Source organism: Hyperolius riggenbachi, chromosome 7 (assembly GCF_040937935.1).
Source record: "Hyperolius riggenbachi isolate aHypRig1 chromosome 7, aHypRig1.pri, whole genome shotgun sequence".
Classification (NCBI taxonomy): Eukaryota; Metazoa; Chordata; class Amphibia; order Anura; family Hyperoliidae; genus Hyperolius; species Hyperolius riggenbachi.
The window spans coordinates 141,531,865-141,559,065 of NC_090652.1; the positions used below are offsets into that span (position 1 = coordinate 141,531,865).

Consider the following 27,201-nt stretch of genomic DNA (forward strand, 5'->3'; position numbering starts at 1 on the left):
ACACCAGTCACGTTTTGCAATGTCTCTGCTGGCCTGCACGCGGGGTGAGACGCACCGCTATCTGCACATGCGGTGGCCTCCCCGCGCCTGGTCAGACCGTCAGTAGCAGGTCTGTGCGTGCAAACCGCCGTGTCAGACGCGGCGGTTTTTCCACGTTCCGCTATGCCAGCCAGGAAATACCTCCCCAAGCAGTCTCAAAACAGTCAATCATCAGCAGAAAAATCTCTTTATTCGTAACTCCATTATTTCCCACAATGCAATGAGGTTCACAGACAGACAACTCTCAGGGCTGTGGCCCTGACATCACACTATAAGAGGGGTTCAACCAAATATAAGCCATACAGACTGCCCTTATGATCTATTCAAGAAATGGTGAAGATTTCTGATGGGAAAGGGTAAAGTTCCTCTTTAAGCCCAGTGCACATGCTAGATGAAACCAGCGTGAGTGCACCAGCCACCGACCCACTTCAGCTTAATGGCCAACGGTCCACCCGATGGATTGATTCGACAGGCGGCAATGGCCAAAGTCCTCATTCACTCCACTCGCCCCATCACCGCGTGCCATTACACCAGTGCCATTCCACTGCCCCTTTGTTCCCCATACAGCAATAGAACACATAACTAGCCTTCAAGCTAGCAACACATCTGTACAGTGTTGGCCATCCAGTGTTGCCCAAGTGATCAAATAACGATCAGTGCCAGGCAACATGCCCGTACCTGTGTACAAGGCTTTAGTGTATTATCTTGCACCACTTATCTTAAATTTACCGTTTAAATTTACAACCACGATGACTTTTTCACAAACTGGTCCAGAGTTCGATTGAAGTTTATCCACTGGCTATATCTGGGTTAGCAGATCTATGCCAGATTTGATCAGCAATCGGCTACCTTAACACGGCAGGGATAAATCGAGAGCTAAGTTTACAGAAGATTCCGAAACCCACAAGGGATCTTCTGCTTCTCTTATAGGCTGCCTCTAAGGCAAGAAACATGTTTCCTAAATAACTGCAGGATTTGGATTACATTGAAAACGAAAGCATGTGTAGAGTTCTCCTGTAAGACGCATGTTTTCTTCCAAGGGGAACATTTGATGTGCTTGAAATATTACATCATAATAAATCTGCTGTGATATGTAAAAACAAATCTGTCTTTATGAACATTACAGCTACAGTCAGATGAGCTCAGAGCTAAACAATTCTCAGTGCACCCTTTAAGTTCTTTTACACAGTTCCTGGCATTACGCTCACTGAATGACTAAACGTGAATGTTGTGCCAGCGAGCGTATATGATTACTATCGTATAGAACAATGACTCATTTCTAACCTTCGAGAATTAAAACTGTGTCATAATGCTCCTTGCATCAGAGTTTATCAGCTCGTGTCCCCTTGCGTTTCCTTGTTTACCCATATTCTTGCTTTATTTATCAAAGTCCTTTGTGCTCCTGATACTCCAGAGACTGTGAATCATTCGTCAGCACAGAGCAGCACAGGTGTGATCAAGAAGAGACTTTTTGCACTGGAAAATCCTTTAGCATATTTCAGACTCTGAATAAAAATGAAATGTCGGTACTGTGAAGGTTAGACAGAAAATGTGTCATAAATGTTCTGAGAGATTCAAATTCTGTCATCGTGGATTGAAATATTGTGGTATATTTTATATCCCGAAAATATGCAAATAAAGGCCAGTCTTCAGCATTTCGATAAATGCCTTAATATGCCAAATTCAAATTGTTTCATTCTTCTTAAAGTGGTCTGAACCTCAGCATTTCTTCTTTGCTCTAAAAGACTCCTTATAGCCTTAAAGAGACTCTGTAACATCAAAAAGATCCCCTGGGGGGTACTCACCTCGGGTGGGGGAAGCCTCCGGATCCTAATGAGGCTTCCCACGCCGTCCTCTGTCCCACGGGGGTCTCGCTGCAGCCCTCCGAACAGCCGGCGACAGACCCGACTGTCAGTTCAATATTTACCTTTGCAGGCTCCAGCGGGGGCACTGGCTGCTCTCGGCTCCGAACTACACGGAAATACCCGATCTCAGTCGGGTCCGCTCTACTCCGCAGGCGCCGGAAACTTGCACCTGCGCAGTAGAGCAGACCCGACGGCGATCGGGTATTTCCGTGTAGTTCGGAGCCGACAGCCGTCAGAGCGCCTGCGCAGGAGCCAGGAAGGTAAATATTGACGTCATCTTTCTCGGAGGGCTGCAGCGAGACCCCTGAGGGACGGAGGACGGCGTGGGAAGTCTCATTAGGATCCGGAGGCTTCCCCCACCCGAGGTGAGTACCCCCCAGGGGATCTTTTGATGATACAGATCCTCTTTAAACCTACTAGCACAAAAACAATTGTAGCAGGACAGCATAATTCGAATCTGGTGAAAATCAGTGCCGCCAAGTGCATGTCCGACTGACAATGTGACCAATTTCAGGTCGAAATTGGTCACATAAGTCGATCGCACATGCTGCAAGATGTTGGGCCGACTTGCACGATTGGGTGCACGGTGGTAATGGTGTGCAATTTTGGTATGATTGACGAACGCAATGAAACCCCCAGCGCTTTCCCCCCTAATGTTACATGTCCCCCCAGTGCAAGTTATACATTACCTGTCCGCGGCCTCCACTTGTCCTCCGGGCGGACTGCGCTCTCCATACACGCACGCCCCACGGGGTTGCCTAGTAAGGGGGGGCATATGACATCAATCGTCACACACGTGGCCACGTTACTAGGCAACCACGTGGCGCACGTGTATGAAGAACAGAGTGTGCCTGGAGCCAGCTGCGGCCACGGACAGGTATTGTATAACTTGCACTAGACTGCAGGGGGAGGGACATTTAACATTAGCGGGAGAGCGTTGGGGCGGTGAGGCTGTCGCATGCATCGTCACAAGGCCGATTCCAGTTCGACTTCAGCATGACATTGATCGGGAATCGGCCTGCGGTGTATGGGCAGCCAACAGATCTCTCTCTAAACATATTCGATTGTAGAGAGATTAGTCTCTTGGTTGAATCTGCCTATCATCGTTAGATGTATGGCTACCTTTAACCAGCCGGGCGGTATGGACGAGCTCAGCTCGTCCATCACCGCCGGAGGCTGCCGCTCAGGCCCTGCTGGACCGATTTTAGTGATATAAAAAGCAGCACACGCAGCCGGCACTTTGCCAGCCGCGTGTGCTGCCTGATCGCCGCCACTCTGCGGCGATCCGCCGCGAGCAGCGGCGAAAGAGGGTCCCCCCAGCCGCCTGAGCCCAGCGTAGCCGGAACAAAAAGCGCTAAGGGCTGGATCGGAGGCGGCTGACGTCAGGACGTCGGCTGACGTCCATGACGTCACTCCGCTCGTCGCTATGGCGACGATGTAAGCAAAACAAGGAAGGCCGCTCATTGCGGCCTTCCTTGTTTATTCTGGGCGCCGGAGGCGATCGGAAGAACGCCTCCGGAGCGCCCTCTAGTGGGCTTTCATGCAGCCAACTTTCAGTTGGCTGCATGAAATAGTTTTTTTTTTTTATTTAAAAAAAACCCTCCCGCAGCTGCCCTGGCGATCTTAATAGAACGCCAGGGTGGTTAAACACAGCACTTTGTCCTGCATTGGAAAGCCCCTTCTGCATCTAAAGATAACATTATCTTTTGTTTGAACTATGAATAAAATGCAATGGTAGATTTCAGAGCAGATAAACTGTACTTTAGGAACTTGTAATTTGTAAATGAACAATATTACTTGTGTAGAAACGCAAATATGGTAACTGAATGGGTAATAAAAAGTAGGAAAACACATTTTTATTGAATGTTATTTCAAAGTTTCAGACCACTGTAAAGGATAAGAAAACCTAAATTGTAATTCTCCTGCTATGAGTGATGGCCATAAAATCCTGCTGTTTTTCTTAATCATTAACTTTCTTAAAGCAAACCTTATGTGAAAATAAACTGGTGAGATAAACAAATGTATATATAGTCGTAACCCTAAATATGACTTTCTCTGAATACTGTGGTCTTATTTTGTATTTAAAGGTTAAAATCCACATTTAACCACTTCAGCCCGCAGGTGTTTTCACCTTCAGAACGAAGGCAATTTTCCCCTGTCAGCACTCCTGGCATTCATCCACCAATAACTTTTTCACTACTCATCACTTGTAAATGATCTATACATTTTTTTTTGCCACCAATTAGGCTTTCTTTGGGTGGTACGTTTTGCTAAAATTTCTTTTATTCTAAATGCATTTTAACTGGAATAATAAGAAAAAAATGGAACAAAATCATTATTTTTAGCCATTATAGTTTTAAAATAAAACGTTCTACTGTGGATAAAATCCACACATTGATTTTATTTGCCCCTTTGTCCTGGTTATTGCAACATTTAAAATATTTCTCTAGTACAATGTATGGCGCAAATATTTTATTTAGAAATAAAGGTGCATTTTTTCAGTTTTGCGTCCATCACTAATTACAAGCCCATATGGGCTCAAGGTAATAAGGTGTATAGTAATATACCTTCACAACATACATGCCTTAAAAAACAAGCGACACCCATGCTAACCTAAAAATAAAAAACACATATATAAGTAGATAAATACTACTTCTACTTGCATAACAATGTATTGCGCTATCCACATAATGATTCCTGTGAATTTTATAAAGGAAAAGCAGAAAATCCTACTCTAGGCAGTGGCCATCTTGCCAAGCTAATGCTGACATCATATCCTCCCTGACTCTTGTTTCCCACCCACCCCCCTCCTTTCTCTTGCTCATTGTGTATTCATTAGCTGCCCTCCTCCCAGAGTTTTTTTTTTTATTTACACATCCAATCACTGAGTCACCTCAGCCTTGCTTGTAAACACAAGTGATCAGCTAGGCAGGGAAATAAATGGAAGAGGAGGAATATATTATAGATAAAAAGAACTCCCAGCATTCAAAAGAACTCCCAGCATTCAACTTTTTGGCAATGTTTGGCACTAGGACCAGTGCTCCCAAAGTATGTGATAACTCCAAACCATAACAGCAGAAAAAGTTTTTTTGCAAGTTTTGAATGCAGGATTAGCATCTTTATCACTTAATACACTTAATACACAATACCGCTTTAAGAACAAATCTACAGTCCCTATCTCGTTCTTTAACCGGGGACTACCTGTATTTAAAAATTTTCGTCCCTAAGGAAACTATTTATGTATTTTTTTTAAACTGTAATTTTTTTAATTTTTTTTTTATAAGTGTGTTTTTATTTTTGTAGTTAATGGGCAGGGTGGGGAGTCAAACAGTTTTTATTTAGTTTTTTTTAATTATTATTATTTATTGTGTTTTTTTCCCATTTGTACTTTAATTTTACTTTAAGCACTCTCCTGGAAGATACCAGGGAGTGCGAGATCTTTTTTTTGTACATTTCACGGTTCATGAATCAAATACCTCCTGTTTGGAGGCATCTGATTCATTTGCAGGGAATCGTTTGCCTCCGGGGAACACTGGTTCCTCTTCAGCAATCGATCCCCTGTAATAGCAGCAGGGAAGAAGCCGCCTGCACGCAGATATGCATGCACAAGGGCAGCAACACTGCTGGATGACTATATTCGTCCAGATTGCCTTTCAGTGGGATTTTTGGACAATTATATCCGTCCAGATTGGCTTAAGTGGTTAAAGTTTTGCTCAGTTATGTCAGGGTAGTTTTTTGATGTTTTTCAGCTCCCATACAGACCAACATTGAGCTACTGAATCTTTTGTCTGTTTCTTGCATTCATATGTGTTCTCAGCCACAAAGCGTTTTATAACCTCTAATTAGTAATCAGTGAGAGTTAGCATACAGTTCAACTGCAGTTCAGCGGCATAGAAACACATTTAGAGCGCTGGATTCTTAACGTTTACTGTAAGGCTCCTTTCACACTTACCACGTTTCTTGTGCAGTGGTACTCTCCCGTGCCGCAGCTCATCATAAGGGCAATCCAAGTCTGTGGGGACTTGCACACTATGGCGATGCAGTGAAACGGAAGTAGCAAAATCGATGCAAGGCTGCCACAGTTCGTTACCGCATGATCCATGCCTACTGCATGGATTATGCAGCAATGCAAGTCTATGGCAAGGCAGTAAGTCTGAATGCCAAATTGAGGTTGCGGTGTGCAGGAGCAGTGGGACAAAACTTCAGTGATGTACTTCCTGTCCAGCAGGGAGCACATTACTGTTCTGAGGGTGGAGCTATGCATATTATTCTATCAGTGCCGCAGGGTAATATGCAAGGGGAAATGGTGCAGTGCAATTGTCCTGCCCTGGGCCCTCTTGCCACAGGATAATTGCACAGCACCATGTGTAAAAGACGAAATAAGAATCACATCCTAATTCTAAGTAGGATTAGTACTGTACATGCACATGTTAATCTCATCAAGTCACTTAAGGTACTCTTTAAACACCAGCAACTGCTTGACTACGGTATCACTGCAAAAATAGATCTCTCCTGGAACTCTAACGCCTGATAGACAGATACCACCTTGTATCAATAAATACACTCTTGCCATAGATAGCATCTAACCATCTAACCATCTGTGCAGTAACAGCAGTATGTGCTTGAACTTGGCCTCTACTCATAGACTGAGATTTATCTCCTAAAAGCTGAATCTCGCATTGTCTTTTCACCCTTTTGTATCTGGTGGGTTTACTAGGAGCAACCATGTGACTCCTAAAGTGGGAAAAAAGCATAAAGGCCACACTAGATTTTCCAGCACTGCAGTAGAAGATGCGACTGGAGCTGGAGCTTTGGTAAAGGGCTGTGACAATGCTGAAGTATGGAAATAATTTGAAGACTTGGATTTGTTGCCCAGTTCACTGCCCACCTCATCCATATTCAGTTTATACACAAGAAATAGGTGGGAGGCTTTGTCAGTCACTGTCTAGGCACAGCCTGTTGTAGACTTGTAATTTCAGTACCTCCGTTTCTGAACAGTAAGCCAGCCAGTGTGGAGGGCTTGCCCTTGCCTCAGCTGCAGGTAAACACATACTGTATAAATAAAACATTTAAATATGAAAATTAAGTGCCAAAATGAACACTTGTAATTCAAATTAAACACAATGGGTACTTTCAGACTGTACCATTATTCACTATGGATTTAGTTGGGCTTTAAGTTTACTATATATACATATATATCTTTTTACATTAATATCCTTGCCATGTAGTGCAGCACTTGCTTGATGATGGTATTCTCAACTAAAACAGTTCTTAGTTATCATACAAGAAGCCACAAGTATAGTATCCAACTAACCAGGTACCGTAGTTCAAATGCTGCCATGTGCCTACCATATACTCAGAATCCTGGTGTAAAGTTAGAGGTACACAGGCCTTTAATGATGAATCACATTTTCAGTCCGGTGCCATTTGACTAAGTCTGTAATCTGTATTTTAGATCGCAATCTCCTTCATGCTGCAGAGGTTTTCCTAATGTGTAGCCCCTTTTCTTACCAAATAGGCTTTGACTCTATTTAGCACTAAGCACCTAACCTGCATAGTGGATGGGGGCATTGAGTGAGCGCTGTGAAAACAGCGCAGGAGATTTGGGGCGCAGCTGGCGCCACCATAGGCTGTAATAGGATTAACCTGCCTGGCGTTTTATTAAGATCGCCAGGCTGGCGACCGGACTTTTTTTTTTAATTAAAAAAAAACTATTTCATGCAGCCAACTGAAAGTTGGCTGCATGAAAGCCCACTAGAGGGCGCTCCTAATGCGTACTTCTGATCGCCTCCGGCGATCAGAAGTAACAAGAAGGGCCACATTGGGGGGCCCCTCTTGTTTTGCTTTCCTCGCCACCATGGCGACGAGCGGAGTGACGTCATGGACGTCAGCCAACGTCCTGACGTCAGCCGTCTCCGATCCAGCCCTTTGCGCTGGCCGGAACTGTTTGGTCCGGCTGCGCAGGGCTCGGGCGGCTGGGGGGACCCTCTTTCGCCGCTCCACGCAGTGCTTTGCTGCGCTGCGGCGGCGATCAGGTAGCACACGCGGCTGGCAAAGTGCCGGCTGCTTGTGCTCCTTTTTATTTAGTGAAAATCGGCCCAGCAGGGCCTGAGCGGCACCCTCCGGCATCTCTAGACGAGCTCAGCTCGTCCAGAACGCTAAGGAGGCTAACAGCTATAGCAGCGGTCAGTGAGTAATTTGGGCGTCGTCAAAAGACGGAGCTCAAATTACTTTTAAAACACTTCAATTCGGCCGGCAGCAATGGCTGGAAGCCAAATTACATCATTCCTCACCATCCACGGTGACCTGGAGGGGGAATAGTAATTTGCGCCACTGGGCCTTGTGCAGGAGCAGGGTAATCCGTATATTGGCTTTATCCTGTGCCCAAATCTCCTGGCGGCAATTTCATAGGTATGTGGTATTGAGGCTAGAGGGTGGGGGACAACTCATTTTTTTTTTTGCTTTGTCTTTTCATGTTTCTTTTGAAGTTCCGCTTTTCACACACAATGCCCAGCAAGCTAAAAAAAATGGATCAACATACTGTAACAATGGTGCCAGCAGGATAACCGATTTCTGAATATGTGGTGATCTGCAGTATCACCAATAATACAGATACTATATCTGATTATATGGTGAGCTACAGAATCACCAACAATACAGATAGAGTAAGCAAATGGTGTGTAAGACGTGACAAAAGTCACTAGCTTTATTGCACAAAGTGTAGTGATTGGTGCAAACAGTAAGTTTCTGATAGATTCTCAGCGGTAACCTCACCAGTGGCGATGGAGATTACAGATAGAACCACAGCGGTATCCTCACCAGTGGCGAGGGCCCACTGGTGAGAGAGAATAGTCAGACAGATCAGGTAGGCAACAGACGGGCAGACGAGGTAAAGAATCGACAAGCAGAATCAGAGTGAAGTTCAAGCAAAAGTCGGCAACAAGATCAGATGGGCAGAGTACAGAATCACAAGGCAGAAAGAATAGTCAGAGCAGGCAAAGAGTCATACACAGATAAATACAATTGGTATGTTTTTCACTACTGATTACAGCTATCAAAGGTCTGAGCGCTAACACGAAGTATTCACAACAACAGACAATGAGCAAATGACATCTCCCAGCTTAAATACAGAAAGCAAATTCAAGCCGCCCGCCCAGAGGGCTGAACCAATCAGCAGCGTGTGATTGGCAGGTTGGTGTCAGCTGACCGCAAGATCAACTGACCAGTCTCCTCAGATTATAAAGGTCCTGCCGCCCCACCTGCGAGCGTGCTGACTTTATCTGATGTGCAGAGGAGAGACCTGTCCTGCCAGAGGCTGTGCAAGATGTCTGAGAGGAGGGGGCCGTCGCCGGGGTGACGTCAGACGCGAAAGTGGCGGCCGCAGCACTCTCCGCTGGTGAGGTAATACTGCTATACCTGACACATACATTGCATCGAGTGGCTGCCTCAATTGTACAGGATGGGAGAGGCCTGCCCACAAAGTACTGCAGTGCCTAGCTATAAACAGTGAAACATGCTTGTGCATTAATTTATCAATGAAGCTGGCTCCCGGTGTGAAGAATGCACGGCAATCTGCAGTTTCTGAACATTGCAATCTGTCTTTGTTGGACAGAACACTCTCATATTCGCAAACATATGCAGCTTAGATATAGCAAACTGCAATCCCTTGGATTCATAAACCATACCAAAAGAATCATAGAGACCAAATAGTCCAAATAACTGCAAAGGATTAATGAGAATCTGTACTCTAAAATTCTTATAATAAAAAGCATACCATTCTATTCATTATATTCTCCTGGGCCCCTCTGTCCTGTTTCTGCCACTCCCTGCTGCAATCCTGCTTGCAATTGCCAGTTTTAGGCAGTGTTTACAAATAAAAAACATGGCTGCTAACCAGCATGTGATAGGCTGAGAGAAGCTCAGTCTGTGACTCATACAGAGCCTGGAGGGGGCGTGGAGAGGGTGTGTATAACTTCTACCTATCACAGCAGAGCAGCACATTCCTGCCTGAGCCGACAATGCTGACAAAGGAAAGAAGATTAGATTATATAACAGAGATAATACAGCCACTGTGCAACTAGGAAAGGCTGCAGTAAGACAGAACAGCCCACATAAGAACGGGTATAGGAACTTATAGGATAGAAGAAATAAGGCTGAAAATGTTGTTACAGAGTCTCTTTAAGAGAAAATTAATGTAAAGTTAGACTGCTTATCTATTATAAACCAGCGATCATGGATGTACACCTGAACTAAAACAATAGACTGGGATAATGTACACAATAATCATGTCCACTGTCCTGGCAAATTCTAATCTGCGTCCATTAAAAAGGCTGCGTGTTAAAATAAGCATGAAATAGGGGTAGTAGAATATGGGTAATTTTACTAACATTCTATTATCCGTTATAGTAGAATTTTGGTAAATTTACTGATGGTATATTATTACCCTCTGTACCCTTATTTTCGCATGAACCAGCCCCTATCTATGCCTAACACTAACTAAGCCCTTCGTACTTCTAACACTCTCCCCATCAATACCTAACACTTCTTTCCTATCTATACCAAACAGTAACCACCTCCCACCTACCCTTAACATTAACCCTTCCCAACCCTGCCTAAAACTGCACAGCGCTATGTAAACCGCTAACAGTGGCTGTGACAGTAAATTTGGGTGTCTGTTATTTAAAGCTGAAATTTGTATAGTGGGTGGTTTACTGTTGTAGCCGCTATTAAGGGCTTTTTACTTGGGAGCTTATGGCTGCGCCCAAAGTTCCTTGGCTCCTCCTGTGCCCAAATTTACTGCTACCTCTGAGCCTGCTCTTTGGACACATCCTGGAAGTTATGATGTGCAGTTATCTTCTCTTTTAAGTAAAAAAAGTCTTTTGATGCCAATCAAACCTTTCCCACACAAGAATCAATCAATTACTCCTCAGATCATTATAGCTATTAAATTCCTTGTGTGTTTCACAGAGGAAAACTGCACCAAAGGAAATTTATCTTTGTTGGACATTCAGAATGAGCTAGTTTTAGTAGCTGCATCCCGAGTAGCTCATGGTGAGTATAGGTTTTATTGCATAATTAATTGCATCGGGGAGTTTTAATATTTAATTTATAAAGTCAAAGAGAAAGCTTGTAAAATCAAGTTTCAATTATCCCTGTAGTCTGAAGTGGTTAATAGGATCACAGATTGGAGGATAATAGCAGATTTATGTTACAACGGGGGAAAGACATTTAATGTGTTGATGTTTTAATGATCTGTTATTATGATTTGTGGTAAGTACATAATATATGATTTCTGTTCAGCTGGAGGCCACATTTTGCTGCATAAATAAATAAATCAAAGTATTGATTAAAACAGAGATTTACATGTGGTAAAGCACTTCTATTCATTTTCCACACATAGACGGCACACTCCTGCTGTGCACTCCGACAAAACTTTTCACTATATTAATGAACAGCAGTATCAGCACACATTTCTCCAGGCTTCCTGGCAAGTGAGGTTGCACATTCAAGTCTGTGCTAATAAAATGTTAAGAGTGTGCAGATGTAAATGGTAAATCAGCACAAACTGAAAATGTTTGTTTTGAGAATGTTTAGACATTTTCCTTAACCACCAACTTTACCTCTATCTTTGGAATTCAGCACCCCCACAGGAACCACAAATAATTCCCTTAGGCAATAATACATTAAAGTTTGTGTACAGCTTAAAGGCCGTAAAAATGCCCAAAAATTGTTTGTGTCCCAACAATATATTTAAAGCGGTTTTAACTCTGACAAAATTTTCAACCAAAATATGTTTTCCTACTTTTTATAACCCATACAATTATCATATTTGCTTTTGTGCACAAGTATTATTATTCATTTAAGCATTATAACTTCCCAAAGTTCAGTTTATTTCTTTTTAAAGCTGCTGGTGCATTTTATTCATAACTGTTGTAATTCTGTTGTAAATGCACCTGCCAGTGATTTCTGACCTGTGTTTCACCCCAGGACTCATCAGCTGAAGTCCTGCACAGCCAGAGAATGTTTACATAAATGTGTCAAGTAAAGAATGTGTACACAAGATAAGCTTACAAGCAGTTCGGATGCGGCAGCCCCTGCAGAAGAAAGAGTCAGCCCTGTGATGTAACCCTTTAAACGCTGTTTTACTAAAAAAAAACACATTGTGTTAGTATATTATATGCTGTAAATAATCTTTTAGGGTAAAGATGAAATTCTGGGTTATATTCCGCTTTTTAAACCCCCTTTTTTTTCCACCCTAAAATAAGTCCCTATATGCTGTCCCCCCCCTTTTTTTATTTTTACATGGGCTGGGCTCCTTTGCCCAATGGAAGAAATTGTGCAGTGCCAGCAGGATTGTGGGAAGTGTTTTTTTTTCTTTTAAGCTACAGTAGCAAGCTTATCTCTGCATGCAAATAACAGAAGGCTTCCTGTTTTTGTTAAGATGAGGACACTATGGCCAAAAGGTAATTGAATCTCCTCCTGCCCTCCCTTTGAGGAATTTTGCACAGTGATGTAAGCCTGTTGTTTGGGTGATGTTTTATGTGGGAGGAACAGTAAGCTGTGATTGGGTTGAAAACTTGGGGAGGCGAACTTGGAAAACTAGAAAAATGTATGCTGGCTACAAAAGTGATGGAAAAGATGTTTCAAGGGGTCTAACACCTGGAGGGGGCATGGCGGAGTGGGATAGACGCCAAAAGTCCCGGGGAAAAATCTGGATTTGAAGCAAAGCAGCGTTTTAAGGGCCGAAATCACATTGAATGCTAAATTGCAGGCCTAAAGTGCTTTAAAACATCTTGCATGTGTACACATCAATCAGGGAGTGTAATTGAGTACTGCTTCACACTGACACACCAAACTCACTGTGTAACGTACCGCAAACAGCTGTTTATGTAGTGACGTCCGTGCTGGACTGGTGCACACCATGGCGAGAGTGCAGGCCGTGGCAGTTTTCAAGCCCATATGGTCGCCGGGCTGAGGTAGCTGAATGATAGAACAGTGATCCAGCTGATCAAATTTGGTCTGTTCACAATGAAGCAACAACCTTATTATCTTGGGTGTGCCCCCCCCCCCCCCCCCCCGAGACACTCATATAGCCGGCGGTCATTGCTTCATTGTGATACGCAAGCCCCTTCACCGTGGCAAGGTAATGATCATGAAGGGGAATTGGCACATGTACATGCCTTTTGTTTTGTTGTTGCAGCCGCAGTGCAGCCAGAAAAATTAGGCAGGCGTGTACATACACCAGAAAAATTATTATAGCAGCCGCTACTAGCAGCGGCCTTAAAAATTCAGAAATCCGCCTTGAGTCCTGGACCCTGTTGGTGGTGGTGGTGAAGGCAGTCAAGCGGCCTGCAGGCAGAGATGCTGTGTGGGGACCGACTTAGTCTTGGGGCAGGCAGTCACACGGCGTGCAGGCAGAGATGCTGTGTGTGGGGACTGACTTAGTCTTCGGGCAGGCCTGACCGTGCTTTGCAGACCAGACATCCATGGTCAGATGGACCCTTGACCCAACGCTGTGTGCCAGAGATGACACCACTTGCCTTTTAACATCACGGTACAGTTTGGGTATCACCTTTTCGAGAAATAATTGCATATCTTCCACTGCGGTGTGTGGATTTGCTTTTGTGTGCTGCTTTCCCTCAGGTGGCCATCCCATTGCATTTTGTGCTTTGTAATCATGTGCCTTCGTAAGGTAGTTGTCCCTACGCGGGTCTTGGTCTTTCCACGGCTCAATTTTCTGTGGCAGAGAGTACAGATGGCATTGCTCTCATCTGAGGCAGACACACAAAAAAATTTCCACACACCGATGAGCCCTGGGGTGATGGCACTTTGGTGGTGGTGGCTGACTGAGTTTTAAGCGGGGTGCCAGAATCAGAGCAGGAGGAGAAAGATCTGTCACGCTTCGTGTGGAAGCTGAGAAAGATGAGGTGTTCTGTGTTAAATAGTCAACTACGTCCTGACAATATTGGGGGTTGATGGCACGTGCCTTCTTCTGAACACTGTACTTTGGTCACGGGCCGCACAAAATCACCTCGGACAGACCTGCCAGGTGGCCTGCCTCTGCCTTTTGTTTTGCCCATATTGGGGGTGAAAGCTATGCACTTACTTGCTAATACAATGTGCAGTCAGTCACACAGGTGCAGTTAACAGGTATGCACGGAGTGGTATATCACACTGTGTGCGCTCACGTAGGTAGGTGGGTGCACTGAAGTGAACAACAGGTAGTAGGTATATGCAGTGATGGGTATTACATGTGCACCTGTCACACACAGACAGGCACAGTGATACTCACTGACAGGGATGTATATAATGCAAGTGGGCCACACAAAAAAAAAAATAGACCACAAGAACAAGATTAGCTCTCAAAAGAGCTGTTGAGGGGTGCTTTTTTAGCAATAACAATCAGCCAGGAGCAAGCTAACAAGCCTACCAGAGCCTAACTAAGATTTCCCTATGAGAGTTTGCAGCAGCTATCCCTTCACGAGTTACTGCAGGCACACGAGTGAGTCCACTGCCTGACGCTGCAAGGGGGGGATGGGGCTCCCGGAGGGAGTTTAGCCTAATTTGATGCACTATTGGGGCGAACCGAACTTCCGGAAAAGTTCCCGGTTCTCCGCGATCGCGAACCACGGAAGTTTGCCGGCAACCGTTCGCCAGCGAACCGTTCGGGCCATCTATAGCAGAAATATTATTTTCCTTTTTTTCATATAACATTTCTCATAAATTTGACAGTGAACACTAAAATAACAGGGTACGTAAACTAAATAAGTAGTCTCTTATTAGATTTTTTTTATGTTTAAAGTTGATATGGAGTTTAATCCCACTTTAAGCATGGCTGTAGAGGGGATGTCTGACACTAATAGAGATATAGAGGCAGTGAGGTGTCTTCCTGACACTGTTGAGGGTGAATGTGTGTGTGAGGGGGTTATCTCTCTTTTTCTTCTAAGGATGCAAGAATATTGACTGCTTATTGTTACTTTTGGAAGATATTTTATACCTGATAACACTATGATCACGTATGATCTTTCTGCCATTGATAATATTACTTTGCCATTGGTATTATCTACCTGTTGTTGGTGCGATCTGCTTGTTTTTTCTGTTCTTAGCATTATGTGCCTGTTATTGGCAGTTTGTGCTTATTATTGTAATTTACCTGTCATTGGAAATCTGTACATTGTTCTTTTCTGCTGTCTTTCGTATTTAGTGCATACAATTTAAAGTAAACCTGAGATGATTCACTAGCGCTTATTTATACTTACCTGGGGCTTCCTCCAGCCTATGAGCACCATGGCCTCCTTGGCCCTCGTCCTAGGCACCTCTATTATGCCGCTATGACTCCCGGCTTCTGCACATGCTCAGCTGCGCGCGCACCCCTCGTCGTGCCCTCGTCTCCTGGACGGGAGTAGTACTGCGCAGGGCCAGAACACTCCAGGGGATGGGAGCGTGGTGGGGGGCATGCGCACAGAAGCGGATTATCGGGAGTCATAACACCAGAATGGAGGAGGCTGAAGATGGTGGTGAGGCAAGCCACGTTGTTTGTAGGGCTGGAGGAAGCCCAAGGTAAGTATAAATATATGCCAGTGTACCATCTCTGGTACACTTTAAATTTACCTGACTATAGTATTGACCTTTATGAAACAATTATTACTTAGTTATCTGCTATGTATTTTATAATTTTTCCCCATCTCTTAAAATGTTTAAAAGAGCATGTCTTTTCCCTTAAATGAGAAACTGTGGCACGAGGAGCAGTGATACTTGATCATAGCCCAGTTATGCTACATATGAAGCTTATTGTATGGGGTATAGTAAGTGTGGCACACTAACAAAGTGGCTACATCATGCAACTTTGGGTTACATATTTTTACAATATGAGTTATTTTGTTCTGCCTACGATCACAGGTTTGCTTGTGGGGTGCATAGAATAATTCCCGTTTTTCTCTCTGTAAGCATGCCTACTTTTGCTCTTGGATGGGATCAGAGTTCTCAAATGTTCCTTTTTGTGGTTTGTGTGCTAGAATGAGACTCGGGTACACTTAAAAATCCCATTCTTTTTAAACAATAATATACCTATTTTAACTGAAAACATTCTTCGCCTGCCCTTAAAGCGTAACTGTCAGGCATAAAATCAAAAATCCAGTCTTTATTTTTATGTGGTAAACAAGTAATAAGGATGCTAACCAGGCAATCCAAAAGTTAAAAATCTCTTTCTTTTCCTCTCCAGAAAAGATCATCCCTCAGTTTTATTGGTTCTTATTTGGTACATCTGCCGCACAAAGGAAGTTGCAGGGTATTCTGGGTTTTCGTTTTTTCTTCTTTACTTTCCCCTCAGACATAACTAATGCAGCCTGATTGGCTGAAGCCTCTTTCCCACTCGTTTTCCCCTACCAGACCTCTGTTCCTCTCTGATGGCCATATTTCTCATGCTGAGACAATGCACTTTCTACTGCAGAGGAAATGATGTCAGGATTGGCTTCAAGATAGATAATCAAAATGGATTATTTTTACTGTACAAAAATTACTAAAATCAAAATGTGGGCAGTGCAATTCATATTTATCTACTTATATGTTTTGTTTTTTTCTGAGATAGTATGGCTGACAGCTCCTCTTTAACCACCCATCATGTAGTTAAATGTGCTGGTGATGTCTTCACCTAGAAGTTGGCACTAATTATTCCACATAGTGAAAATTTTATAAAATATGAGAAATCTTCAGGGAGTTTCAGGGCTTCAATATCCTGTTCAGGGAAGTAAAATGCACTGCTAAGTTTCCTTGAAAATTACAGAATTCTAAAATGTCCTGATAAGTCCTGATTAAACAAGTGCCTGCCGCTATCCACATGGTTTAAATGCTAGATGGGACCTTGCCACCATTGCTTGATTCTTATTTCTATTTTTATTTTTATGAGAAACTGTTTTGACTTTTTGTCTGTTTGTCCTTATAGGTCAGCACTTGAGAACGCTGTTCATTGTTTTTATTCTGCATCCATGCAGTTTTACTTAACCTTGCATTCAAGCCCAATTGACTCCTTACCGGTTGGGTGGGACTCATGGGCGGGCATCCCACACACATATTCCTACATATATGTCTAGATGGTCATTTGTTTGCTAGCTATGATTAAGGACGGTTAGTCCGAAACATGTCAGCTATGTGATGTTTGCCCTGGATGTTTTTGGATATGTCCATTAATAAAGGAAATCTTCACTGACAAGTGCGGACAATTTTTTCCTTCCGCTATCTGGTAGACTGAAATAACATGAATACAGTATATTTAACCCATTTGCACCAGTGAAAGCAGCAGAAACAGATATGTTTTTAGGTGTGTTAAAAGTTACCGTAATGTTGTTAACCTGCAGATGCAATGTAATCCTGCTTCATTGAAAAGTTACTGTATATAGTTTAGTGTGTCATACTAAATCCCAGCTTTATGTTCCAATTACCGTAGATATTTTGTTGGAAGACTGTTAACTACGTCACTGCGATAACTAGTAGACAAGGGCTCGGCACTGATCAGCTGGACAAGTGACACGTGATTCTAATTTCATTATCTCTGCTACCATCAAGACTGCTGCTGCTATATTGTATAACCTTCATTTGCCATTTACTATTTTATCTATACATTTCAAGGGTATGATAATACTTCATATGTCCTTGGTTAGGAGAAGTACACATTTGACTTTGTGATGATAGATTTTTACAGTGCAGCATTTTCTGACATATCACTTCCAGGAGAAATCTGTTTTGCAGCAATCCCTACTGGTGTGATATTATTAATTCCACAGGTAGAAGACTGATATCAACATTGTGTGGAACATGCACTTTATTAGTACTATGTACACAGAGTTGCATTCTAATTTTTTCTAATTACGCAGAACTCTGGGCAGGTAAAACAATAACAATCCAGTTATGCATTCATACAATATTGCATCTTTGGGTTTCCCATAATCCAATGCACAGGAGAACTGTGCAGATGGAGGGGGAATATTGGTTTCCTAATCAGACATTCACTTTTTTAATGCAACAGTGTGCTATTTAAGAAGATACGATGAGGCACATTTTTTGCTACTTGCAAGCTGTGGAATGCTTTTCAGATCTGTGGAGGACCTTGCCATGAGCAGCAAACATGAGCCCCTTTCACTTGAGGAAGCTGACCCAAAGTCATACCCTGGAATCCGGGTATGACTTTTTATTCTGTCAATGCCAATCTGTATGTAGTACAAAGGCTAAAAACAAGCTTGAGAGGGTGCCATGCTGGTTTTTCCTTCAATAAAATACACGTTAAAGATAAAAAAATATGATACAAAAGTTAAAATCGCTTTGGTGCAGGGGGCAAAGTGTGCACTTCTTTTGAACATTGATCAATGCTAAGACAAAGGTAGGGACCACACTTACTGCATCAGTGAGGGAAAACTCACACATTTTTTTGCTTGAGATTTTTTGGACACTATACACATCTCTCTTTAGTGATGCAAGGAAGGAGGGAGAGACAATCGACACTGCTGCTAATGCTTTTTATTCCAGAGTGCAGTAAGGTTCATTAACATAATCCATGATGATGAATCTTCAAAGTGAAAAATCACATACTTCTTTCAATAAAAATTATGAAAACATACCATGTTCAGAGGTGGTGTGGTGGCGGTGGGTGCTGGGCACAGAAAGCCTTACGGCCGTTTCACGCTAGATGCGCTTCTACGGAGGCTGCAGTGTGAGCTGGCAGTGGCCGGGCTTTAAAACATTCAATGCTCGGCGTGCGGCAAAGTTCCGCTGCTCTGGACCGCCCACTCTTCCCCCTACGTGGCCAATAGTGAGCTGGAGCGCATATGCGCTCCAACTTGGATTGGATGGTCTGAAGGGGAGGTAGATCAATCCCCCTCTTGATGGAAGCCTGCGCAAGTCACACTGTATTAGGTGACTGCATTGCTTATTGCTGATCCAGGCTTAGGGATCTTGTGGCCAAAAACTATATTGCAGCACATGTTTTTACATTACATAGCGTGAAACGGCTGTAAGGCGATCTGTGCCCAGCACCCACCGCCACCACACCACCTCTGAACATGGTATGTTTTTACAATTTTTATTGAAAGAAGTATGTGATATTTCACTTTGAAGATTCATCATCATGGGTTATGTTAATGAACCTTACTGCACTCTGGAATAAAAAGCATTAGCAGCAGTGCCGATTGTCTCTCCCTCCTTTCTTGCATCACGCTATATTCATCTATCATTATCAGAGTATGCTGATAGCACCAGAGTTTGCGGAAGAGGTGTGTGTTTTCTGCTATATCCTTAACACTGACGAGTGCAGTGCAACACTGTAGTGCCAACTCTTTGCTTCTTCTGTCATAGACACATCTGTCTGTGTTTAAACGTGTGTGTTATTCCACAGTAGTTGATGGTTGTCAACGGGGAAATGCACATCATTGTGATATGATGCTTCTAGATGTATGTTTTTGTGTGTGATATTGCAATGGGATTCTTCAACAATTTTTCTGTGGATGCATTTGCGATTTATCTCTGGAAGGCAGAATGCAGCAGGCGATCGGACAAAAAAACGGGATTGGATTGCGATGGGATTGCAGTAGTATAAAAGGGCCCCGCAATTTTCTTTACTTTGAAGAAGTCCTTGCATTTTGCGATTTGCATGCAATTAGAAATGGATCATAAAATCCAGCAAGTGCATCTTACATAAACCATCAGTTAAATATTGAATATTCAATGCGCTCTGTATTTAATAATCATTTGTAATAAACTTTAGTTATTGTATACATGAAGAAAACTATGTACAATAGTTAAGCAGGAAAAAGGCAAATTAAATAACTGTGGTAAAAATGGTTATCCTTGACATGTTCTTGTTTCCTCTGAACCTAAACCTAAACTGAGAGGGATGTGGATGTTTCCTTTTAAACAATACCAGTTGCCTGGCAGTCCTGCTTCTCTCTTTGGCTGCAGTAGTAAGTGGATCACAAGCCTGAAACAAGCATGCAGCTAATCCAGTCTGGCTTCAGTCAGAGCACCTGATCTGCATGCTTGTTCAGGGGCTGTGGCTGACAGTATTAGAGACACAGGATCAGCAGGAGAGTTAGGCAACTGGTATTATTTTAAAAGGAAAAATCCATGTCCTTCTCAGTTTAGGTTCCCTTGAAAGGACTCTTTCCCTCTTTGTAGATGATCGTGAGGCAGTTCCATATAGCATGCAGTATTTTGTTTTATGCCTTCAATAGTAGACCCAAGCCCGTTTTAAAACAAGCTCTTGGTCTATCGTTTAACAGTGCGCACCCGCCACACGCACACCTGTCCGCACACGCCGGCCCGGCTCACTGGCCCCGTCCTGTCTCAACGGCTGTCTGGGTCCGTCCTCGCAGTAGCAAAAAGCACGGACCCAGCTACACAGAGACAGGCACACGCTGGGACACAGGGGTTTTATTATAGAGGATTCAATTTGTATTAAGCACTTATTTATTCATCAGTGTGTCACATGATTTTATTTCTAATGTACCCAGCTACGAAATCACATAAAAGAACGAGGCCTCTAAATGCATGTTATTGGTTTCTCTGGTTTATTTTCAATTGGGTCTTGCAATTTTTTTTCTGTAAGAATTATTCATGAAAATGATCCTTTACGCTTCTTATAATAGCAGAAATTATTTTTCATTATCTGCTGACAGTTTTCTGTGATGAGCATAATTATATATAAAGAAAATATTCCTGGGCTGGCTATATTCAGCAGCAGCTAAACTACACAAATTAAGCCTCGATAAGAATAGAAACGAGTAGAAGGGTCAGGTTTATTCAAGTGGTGGGAGGGAGGATTGAAAAAAATAACAACATGGAATGTGGGAAAAATTGCTTTAAAATGGTGCGTACTGCTGGAACATTGTAAACTACTGGAACTGCTGAATGTATTTTACTGTTTATTTTACCATTGCATACAGTTTCATTTATTTCTTCATTTGAAGCAATAAAAAAACTACACTTTTGTTAAAATAAAAAAAAAGAATCAATCATGTCAGTGCAGTACAAGTCAGTTTACCATTTCATTTTATTAAAGGACAACTGCGAAAAAGTGTAAAATATAAAATACATATGGTACATATACTTAAATAATAATTGTAACATTTGTATAGGACTTTTCTCCTGTTGTACTCAAATCGCTTGAGAGCTGCAGCCTATAAGGGTGTTTTCAGTAGGCCACCCTGAGGTGTTAGGGAGTCTTGCCCAAGGACACCTTACTGAATACTGGTTTACTCAATAGGTAGAGCCAAGATTCAAACACTGGTCTCCTATATCAGAGGCAGTGCCCTTAACCAGTACACTTTCCAGCCACTTTATAAAGGTCCATGTCTCCCAAAGTAAAATAAACCACATTTTACCTTTTTCTTATGTCACTGTCACTTACAATAGGTAGTGAAAATCTGACAGACCTGTCACATTTTGGACTAGTCCATCTCCTGATGGGGATTTTCAGGCTTTTCTTTATTTATGAAAGCACCATTTTCAAAATAGCACCCACTGCCAAAATAGTGTTCAAATCAGTGTGGAAGCTGACTGACAGCTTTGCATAGATCATTTCTAGGGAGTACTTTTGTAAAGGATAAAGGCGGTACTGAGAATCCCCCATAAGAAGAGGAATTAGTCCAAAATCGTTCAGATATGTCAACTTTTTACTACCTATTGTAAGTGACAGCAGCACGAAAAAAAGGTAATTTATAGTACATTTTACTTTGGGAGAAATGTACATTTTTATGTATACATTTAAAATTTTACAATTTTTCATGATGGCGGTCCTTTAAATATCTTTTTCCAGCACCATCTGCTACCATGTGGTACAGTTCTCTGTCAGGTGTGTAGAATTGCTGACATTTCTGAATTAGTAATTTGTAGCTCTAAGAAGTAAGTGAAATATTAGCCTTTCTATGTGTTATTGTGGAGTTTACGGATTAGGGTGTGATTGTATGCTCATAAATCGGGACAAAGCCTTTGCCTCTTCTCCTTTTTATATTTCTGATTCTGATGAAGTCATTGTACCATATTGACATTGAACTTCCTCCAAGTTCATTTAGTTTGGAGCTTGATTCTATTGCTACCCTCTTTTTGAAATGGATTTGCATGTCATGTATGACACATCATAACATTTCGTAATATTCTAAAATCTTGTCCTTACTCTCACGATCACTGTCTGAGTATATCTTGTACTTTGCAGAAATGGTCAGTACTCTAAGTAGTGTTCCTGTGACTTTCTGCCCAAAGGAGAGAAAGGTCTGTATGAATTCTAATAAGGAGAGTTCCATCTTGTGGGTACATTCTAACTTTCTGGCATGATGGATACGTCATATGCGTTGCGCTAAGCTAGTAAGTACTTCACAAGCAGCAAAGTATAGGAGCAGGGAGTGAATCATAAAATGCTATGTGTCTACCATATAATGTTATAGGTATTTTCTTTCTGCTCTGGTATTTTTATACTTGAGACAGGTGAAACCTTGTAATTTATTCTGAAGTAATGGCTCTTGTGCTGGGTCACTTGTAGGCAGCTGATATTTAAATTGTGCTTCAAATGTGATGAAGAGTCTTAAGGTTAGAGAAAGTGTAATTCAATTTACAGTTGATTAAAACCACTTCTTGCTGATGAATAAGTAGGAAAAGGTGAGTGTCAGTAAAACCATAACTTTTCAATAACCCCTTTTTTTATCTAAATAAAATATGTTCTCAACCCATTCTTCAATCTCTCCCACATTTGAAATTTAAAGAACAACTGATCTGAGAGGAGGATATGGAGGCTGCCATATTTAATTCCTTACAGTGCACAATGCCTGGCTATCATGCTGATCCTCTGTTTCTAAAACTTTTGGTTATAGCCCATAACCAAGAATGCAGATCAGATGTTTCACTAAAGTTTGATTGAAAAATGTCAAAGGGGCAGCAAATTTGATTTGGAAAATGTTATAGTTCCATAGACAATCTTTGCAGGTAAATAAAATTCATATTTCCTGATATATATTGTGATGAGTTTAATATTCATCTAGATATTTGTTGTATCTATCTATAGTTCCATCCTGTTCTCTGTACTGTTTTGTCATTGTTTAAAGAGTGCTAATATACACTGCCTGTCCAAAAAAGTCACGCTCTCTAATATTTTGTTGGACTGCCTTTAACTTTGAGTACAGCACACATTCACTTTGGCATTGTTTTGGAGAGCTTCTGAAATGTGACATTTTTTTTACATCCAGAGTTGCATTCATTTTATGTCAGAGACTTGTAGAGATAACGGGAGAATTAGGCCGCTGCACAATTCCTCCTTCAACACATACCAAAGATTCTCAATTGGGTTAAGGTCAAGACTCTTGGGTAGCCAATAATGTGTGAAAACAATTTCTCATGCTCCTGAACCTCTCTTTTTCTCAATTTGAGCCTTTTAAAACCATGACATTGTCACCTTAGAATATGTCTGTGCCATCAGGGAAGAAGAAATTCACTGATGGAATAACCTGGTCATTCAGTATTTTCAGTTAGTTAGCTGACCTCTTTCTTTGGGAAACATAATCATCCACGTAGTAATTATCTAATGGGAGGCACCTACATGTGTTGCTTTGTTAAAAACGATGTGGTGATCTTTTTATTTGGACAGGCAGTGTATTATCTGACGCTTTACAAAGTGCATTGAACAATTCACATTACTAACTGTCCTTCAAATGCACTCATGGTCTAATGTTCTTACTGCATTTCTGAATACATTTCTGAAGTAGGGTAAGTCTGTTAATGTGTCTGTACAGTTCTGGGATGGGGAGGAATCCCTTACATTCTATCTACATAAATCCACATAAACATGGAGAGGTTTTATAAAACTCTTTACAGAGAGTATGAAGATTAGAGCATGCGCAGAAGACCTCGACTGACGCAACTGAGCCAGTTACCTGTGCTGATTGCGGCTGAACCGCAGACGGCGAGGGACTCAGATGTGCTTATGCTGCTGGAGGAAGCCGCAGGTGAGTATCAAATTTTCTGTCCCTGACAGCTCTGGTTTCCTTTAACTGAAATTATCCATTAAAGGACAACTCCAGCAAAAAAAAAGTAAGCAGTTCAAATCTGACAGAACCAACAGGTTTTGGACTAGTCCACCTCCTCAATGGGGATTCTCTGGGTTTTCTTTGTTTTTAAAAGCATTTCTTGAATGACTGCAAGATCCCAGCCAGCCATCCTACTCACTTCCACACTGTATTAGACTTAGCAACTGCCACTCAGGAAATACTTTTGACAACAAAGAAAACCCTGAGAATCCCCATGAGAAGATGGACTACTCCAAAACCTATCAGCTCTGTCAGATTTTAATTGCTTATGCCTTATTAACCCTCCTGGCGGTTAATTTTTTCTGGCAATTAGGCAGAAATCTATTTTTTTTTTAAATTTGTTGTTTTTGTTTCATGTAAAGCTACCAGAGTGGTAGCTACATGAAACACCACTAGAGGGCGCACGTGTCCCTCTAGTGCGATCGCCGCCAGCATCAATAGCAAATAGGGGAACGCGTATATAACGCGTTCCCCTGTTTGGCTTCTCCTGTCGCCATGGCGACGGTCAGAATGACGTCAGCCGACGTCCTGACGTCAGACGCCTCCGATCCAGCCCATAGCGCTGCCTGGAACTCATTGGTCCGGGCAGCGCAGGGCTCTGGCGGGGGGGCCCTCTTCTGCCGCTGTGTGCGGGCGATCGCCGCAGAGCGGCGGCGATCAAGCTGTGCAAAGTGCTAGCTGCGCGTACAGCACTTTGAATGGGGCGAATCGCCCCACCAGGGGCTGAGATATCCTCCTGCGCGGCATAGCCCGAGCTCAGCTCGGGCTTACCGCCAGAGAGGTTAATAGAAGTCAGCTCTTTTTCCCAGTGACCAGTAGTGATTATGGTGAGGAGACCAGATTAAAAAATTGTAACAGTGTGAAAAGCTACCACAACCAGCAGCTTTTTTGCGCGTTACACGTCTCCTCTAGGCAAGCAGGGCATATCTACCCCCTTTCCCTATTTGTCCTTCTGTGCATAGTGGGAGTTGGGAACTCTCCAGCCAAGAAGTATCCACAATGATGAGACCTAGGGAAAACGAATTCACCTACAGAACACCTGCACTTATTCTTACAGGGACAACAAAGGGGGATTTGCATATTCAGCAGTGATGCCTTGTGGGAGACATCATATGCTCACTCCAGTCTGAATAATCACAAATACCTTCTGGTTTAAGAAGGCAAACTTTTTTTCCATAACATTTTAGTAATAGAGCTTTTTGGTCCTTGGTAGCCCTTTACACACTATTAGGAGTTCTTGTTCACCATGAGCTTGCTGGGTAATCTGCTATTCCTTTCATTAAGTCCTAAATTCCCCACAGCATTGATCTTGGAGACCATAGAGACCTATTTTTTTAAGAAATGTTGGACTCTTGACTAACCCCTTTTACTCTTCTCCACTAGACCCAGACCAGCAAAGGACAGATTATCAGCATTCCCACATAATCATTTTTGCTTCTAAACTACATTTTTCTAAAACTTAGTTTTAATATGATTGCCAAATCTAGAGTGCTTTCAAAAAAAGTAAAAAAAAAAACCAAAACCCTGTGAGTATGGCAGTTATGCTGGCTCATCACTACATTTCTTACAGCTCTGCTTGAGCTGGTTTCTGATATCCATTTTAATGCAGATGTCAAGTTTATTTTATTCCAGCCTAGCCTTACGGAACACAGCTCAGTAATATTATTTTACGTCTACTACTATAAAAATTCTAACCTTCTAGTGAAACCAGATTGATTGTTCTTAACCGAAGTTGTTTTTGACATGGATAAGCAATGAAAATACTTCACTGAGGACCGATATGTATTTTTCCATCATATTCGCTACATACCTTGGGACAGCAGCACCAGGGAAGCATTCCCACACGTTGAGAGCAATTTCTAATGCATGTAAGAAAGATGTTAAGATGGTCTTTAAAATAAGTCTGAAGCAATTAAAAAAACAAAAAACAAAACCGATACTCACCCAAGGAGAGGGAAGGCTCTGGGTTCTATAGAGCCTTTCCGGTCCTTCTGTGGTGCCCACGTTCCAGCGCTGGATCCCCCGTTAGTAGTCTCCAACCGATTAGTCAGAGACTGCTCACTTCTGCCACTGTGGGAGGCTTCGGCAGTCTTCGGGAGCCGAGTGCTCCCAAAGACAGACCGCTCAGTAGTGTGCATGCTCGAGAATACTGCTCTCTTTATCAGCTTATCTGCAAAATACTTTTTCAGGAAATATAAAGGTATTTAAAAAAAAATAGCATCAACCTTGATTGTCAGGGGCTGGAAATGTTTTTTTATTGGCGCTACAACATCTGTTGTCAAAAGATTGGTTTATTAAATTGCGGCCTGTAAAACCGGAACAGCTAAATGAAGTGCGTGCTAACTTGAGTGCCTGCTGTTAGTAGTCGCAGTACGCTTAGCGGGCAGTGCTATTGACGACGGGGGTTAAGGTTAGCTGGGGGGTGTAATGTTAAGGTTAGGTGGCCGCAGGTTTCAGGTTAGTTGCCCACCGGGGAGGGGGGTTAAGGTTAGGTGCTTACCAGAGTGGAGGATAAGGTTAGGCAACAGCAGGGAGGGTTCTGTGTGAGAGTAGGGAGAGGTTAGATCATAGTCGAATATCGGCAAATATTACTGTTATTTCACTATATAAAATTAAGTACCAGCTGTTTTCTGTACCCTTTGTAACGACAATTGTTTTGGTAAAGCCTGCGCCTAAATTAGCTTGCAGTGCTTTCAAAAATGCGCTGTAAAATAGCACAGGTGTGTACCAATAATCCTACGGGAGAAAAGCGCTTTACAAATGTTTTGTTGTTGTAGTTTTTAAAACAAAGAGAAAAAATATCTGAGAAGTGGTTTAGGATAATAAGATTTTCGTTATAACGTCCAATTAGGTTTTTGTTGTATTTTCTTATTGAAATATAATACCAGAATTAGGATGAGCGAAAAAAAAAAAAAAAAAAAAGCTAAAAAAAAAATAGTAGCTGTTAGCGGATTAATCAGCCAGCAGTTACATGTTTTGACTGATGAAATTTAATTTATTTCCTGATTACATTGATCACCCCTCTGGTTCTGAGCCATACTGTATATACTTAAGTATAAATTCACCCGGGTATACGGGTGACCAAACCATTTTATGCAAACTTACAGTGTTATATTCTGTTAAGGCTGCACTCAATCTAAAGTTGAAGCTGATAAATTATCAAAGCGCAAACATGATGTGGTGTAACTTATTAGTTTTAGCCTACCACTTATTTTTCTAATGTAAAGATCTGTTTTATA

At 42.2% G+C, this 27,201-nt stretch overlaps 1 protein-coding gene across 10 annotated transcripts in view; it reads left to right on the forward strand.

The window, feature by feature from the left end:
* SNX29 (sorting nexin 29) overlaps positions 1 to 27,201 on the forward strand; it is an 875,170-nt gene that overhangs the window by 267,798 nt on the left and 580,171 nt on the right. The window contains exon 15 of one of the 10 annotated variants that reach the window (XM_068244711.1): positions 17,347 to 17,428. The exons of the other annotated variants lie outside the window; for them this stretch is intronic. Coding sequence (XP_068100812.1) covers positions 17,347 to 17,369 — 23 coding nt within the window. The 3' untranslated portion in view covers positions 17,370 to 17,428. Of the gene's footprint in view, positions 1 to 17,346; positions 17,429 to 27,201 lie in introns of those variants that run through there. 10 annotated transcript variants of the gene reach the window in all.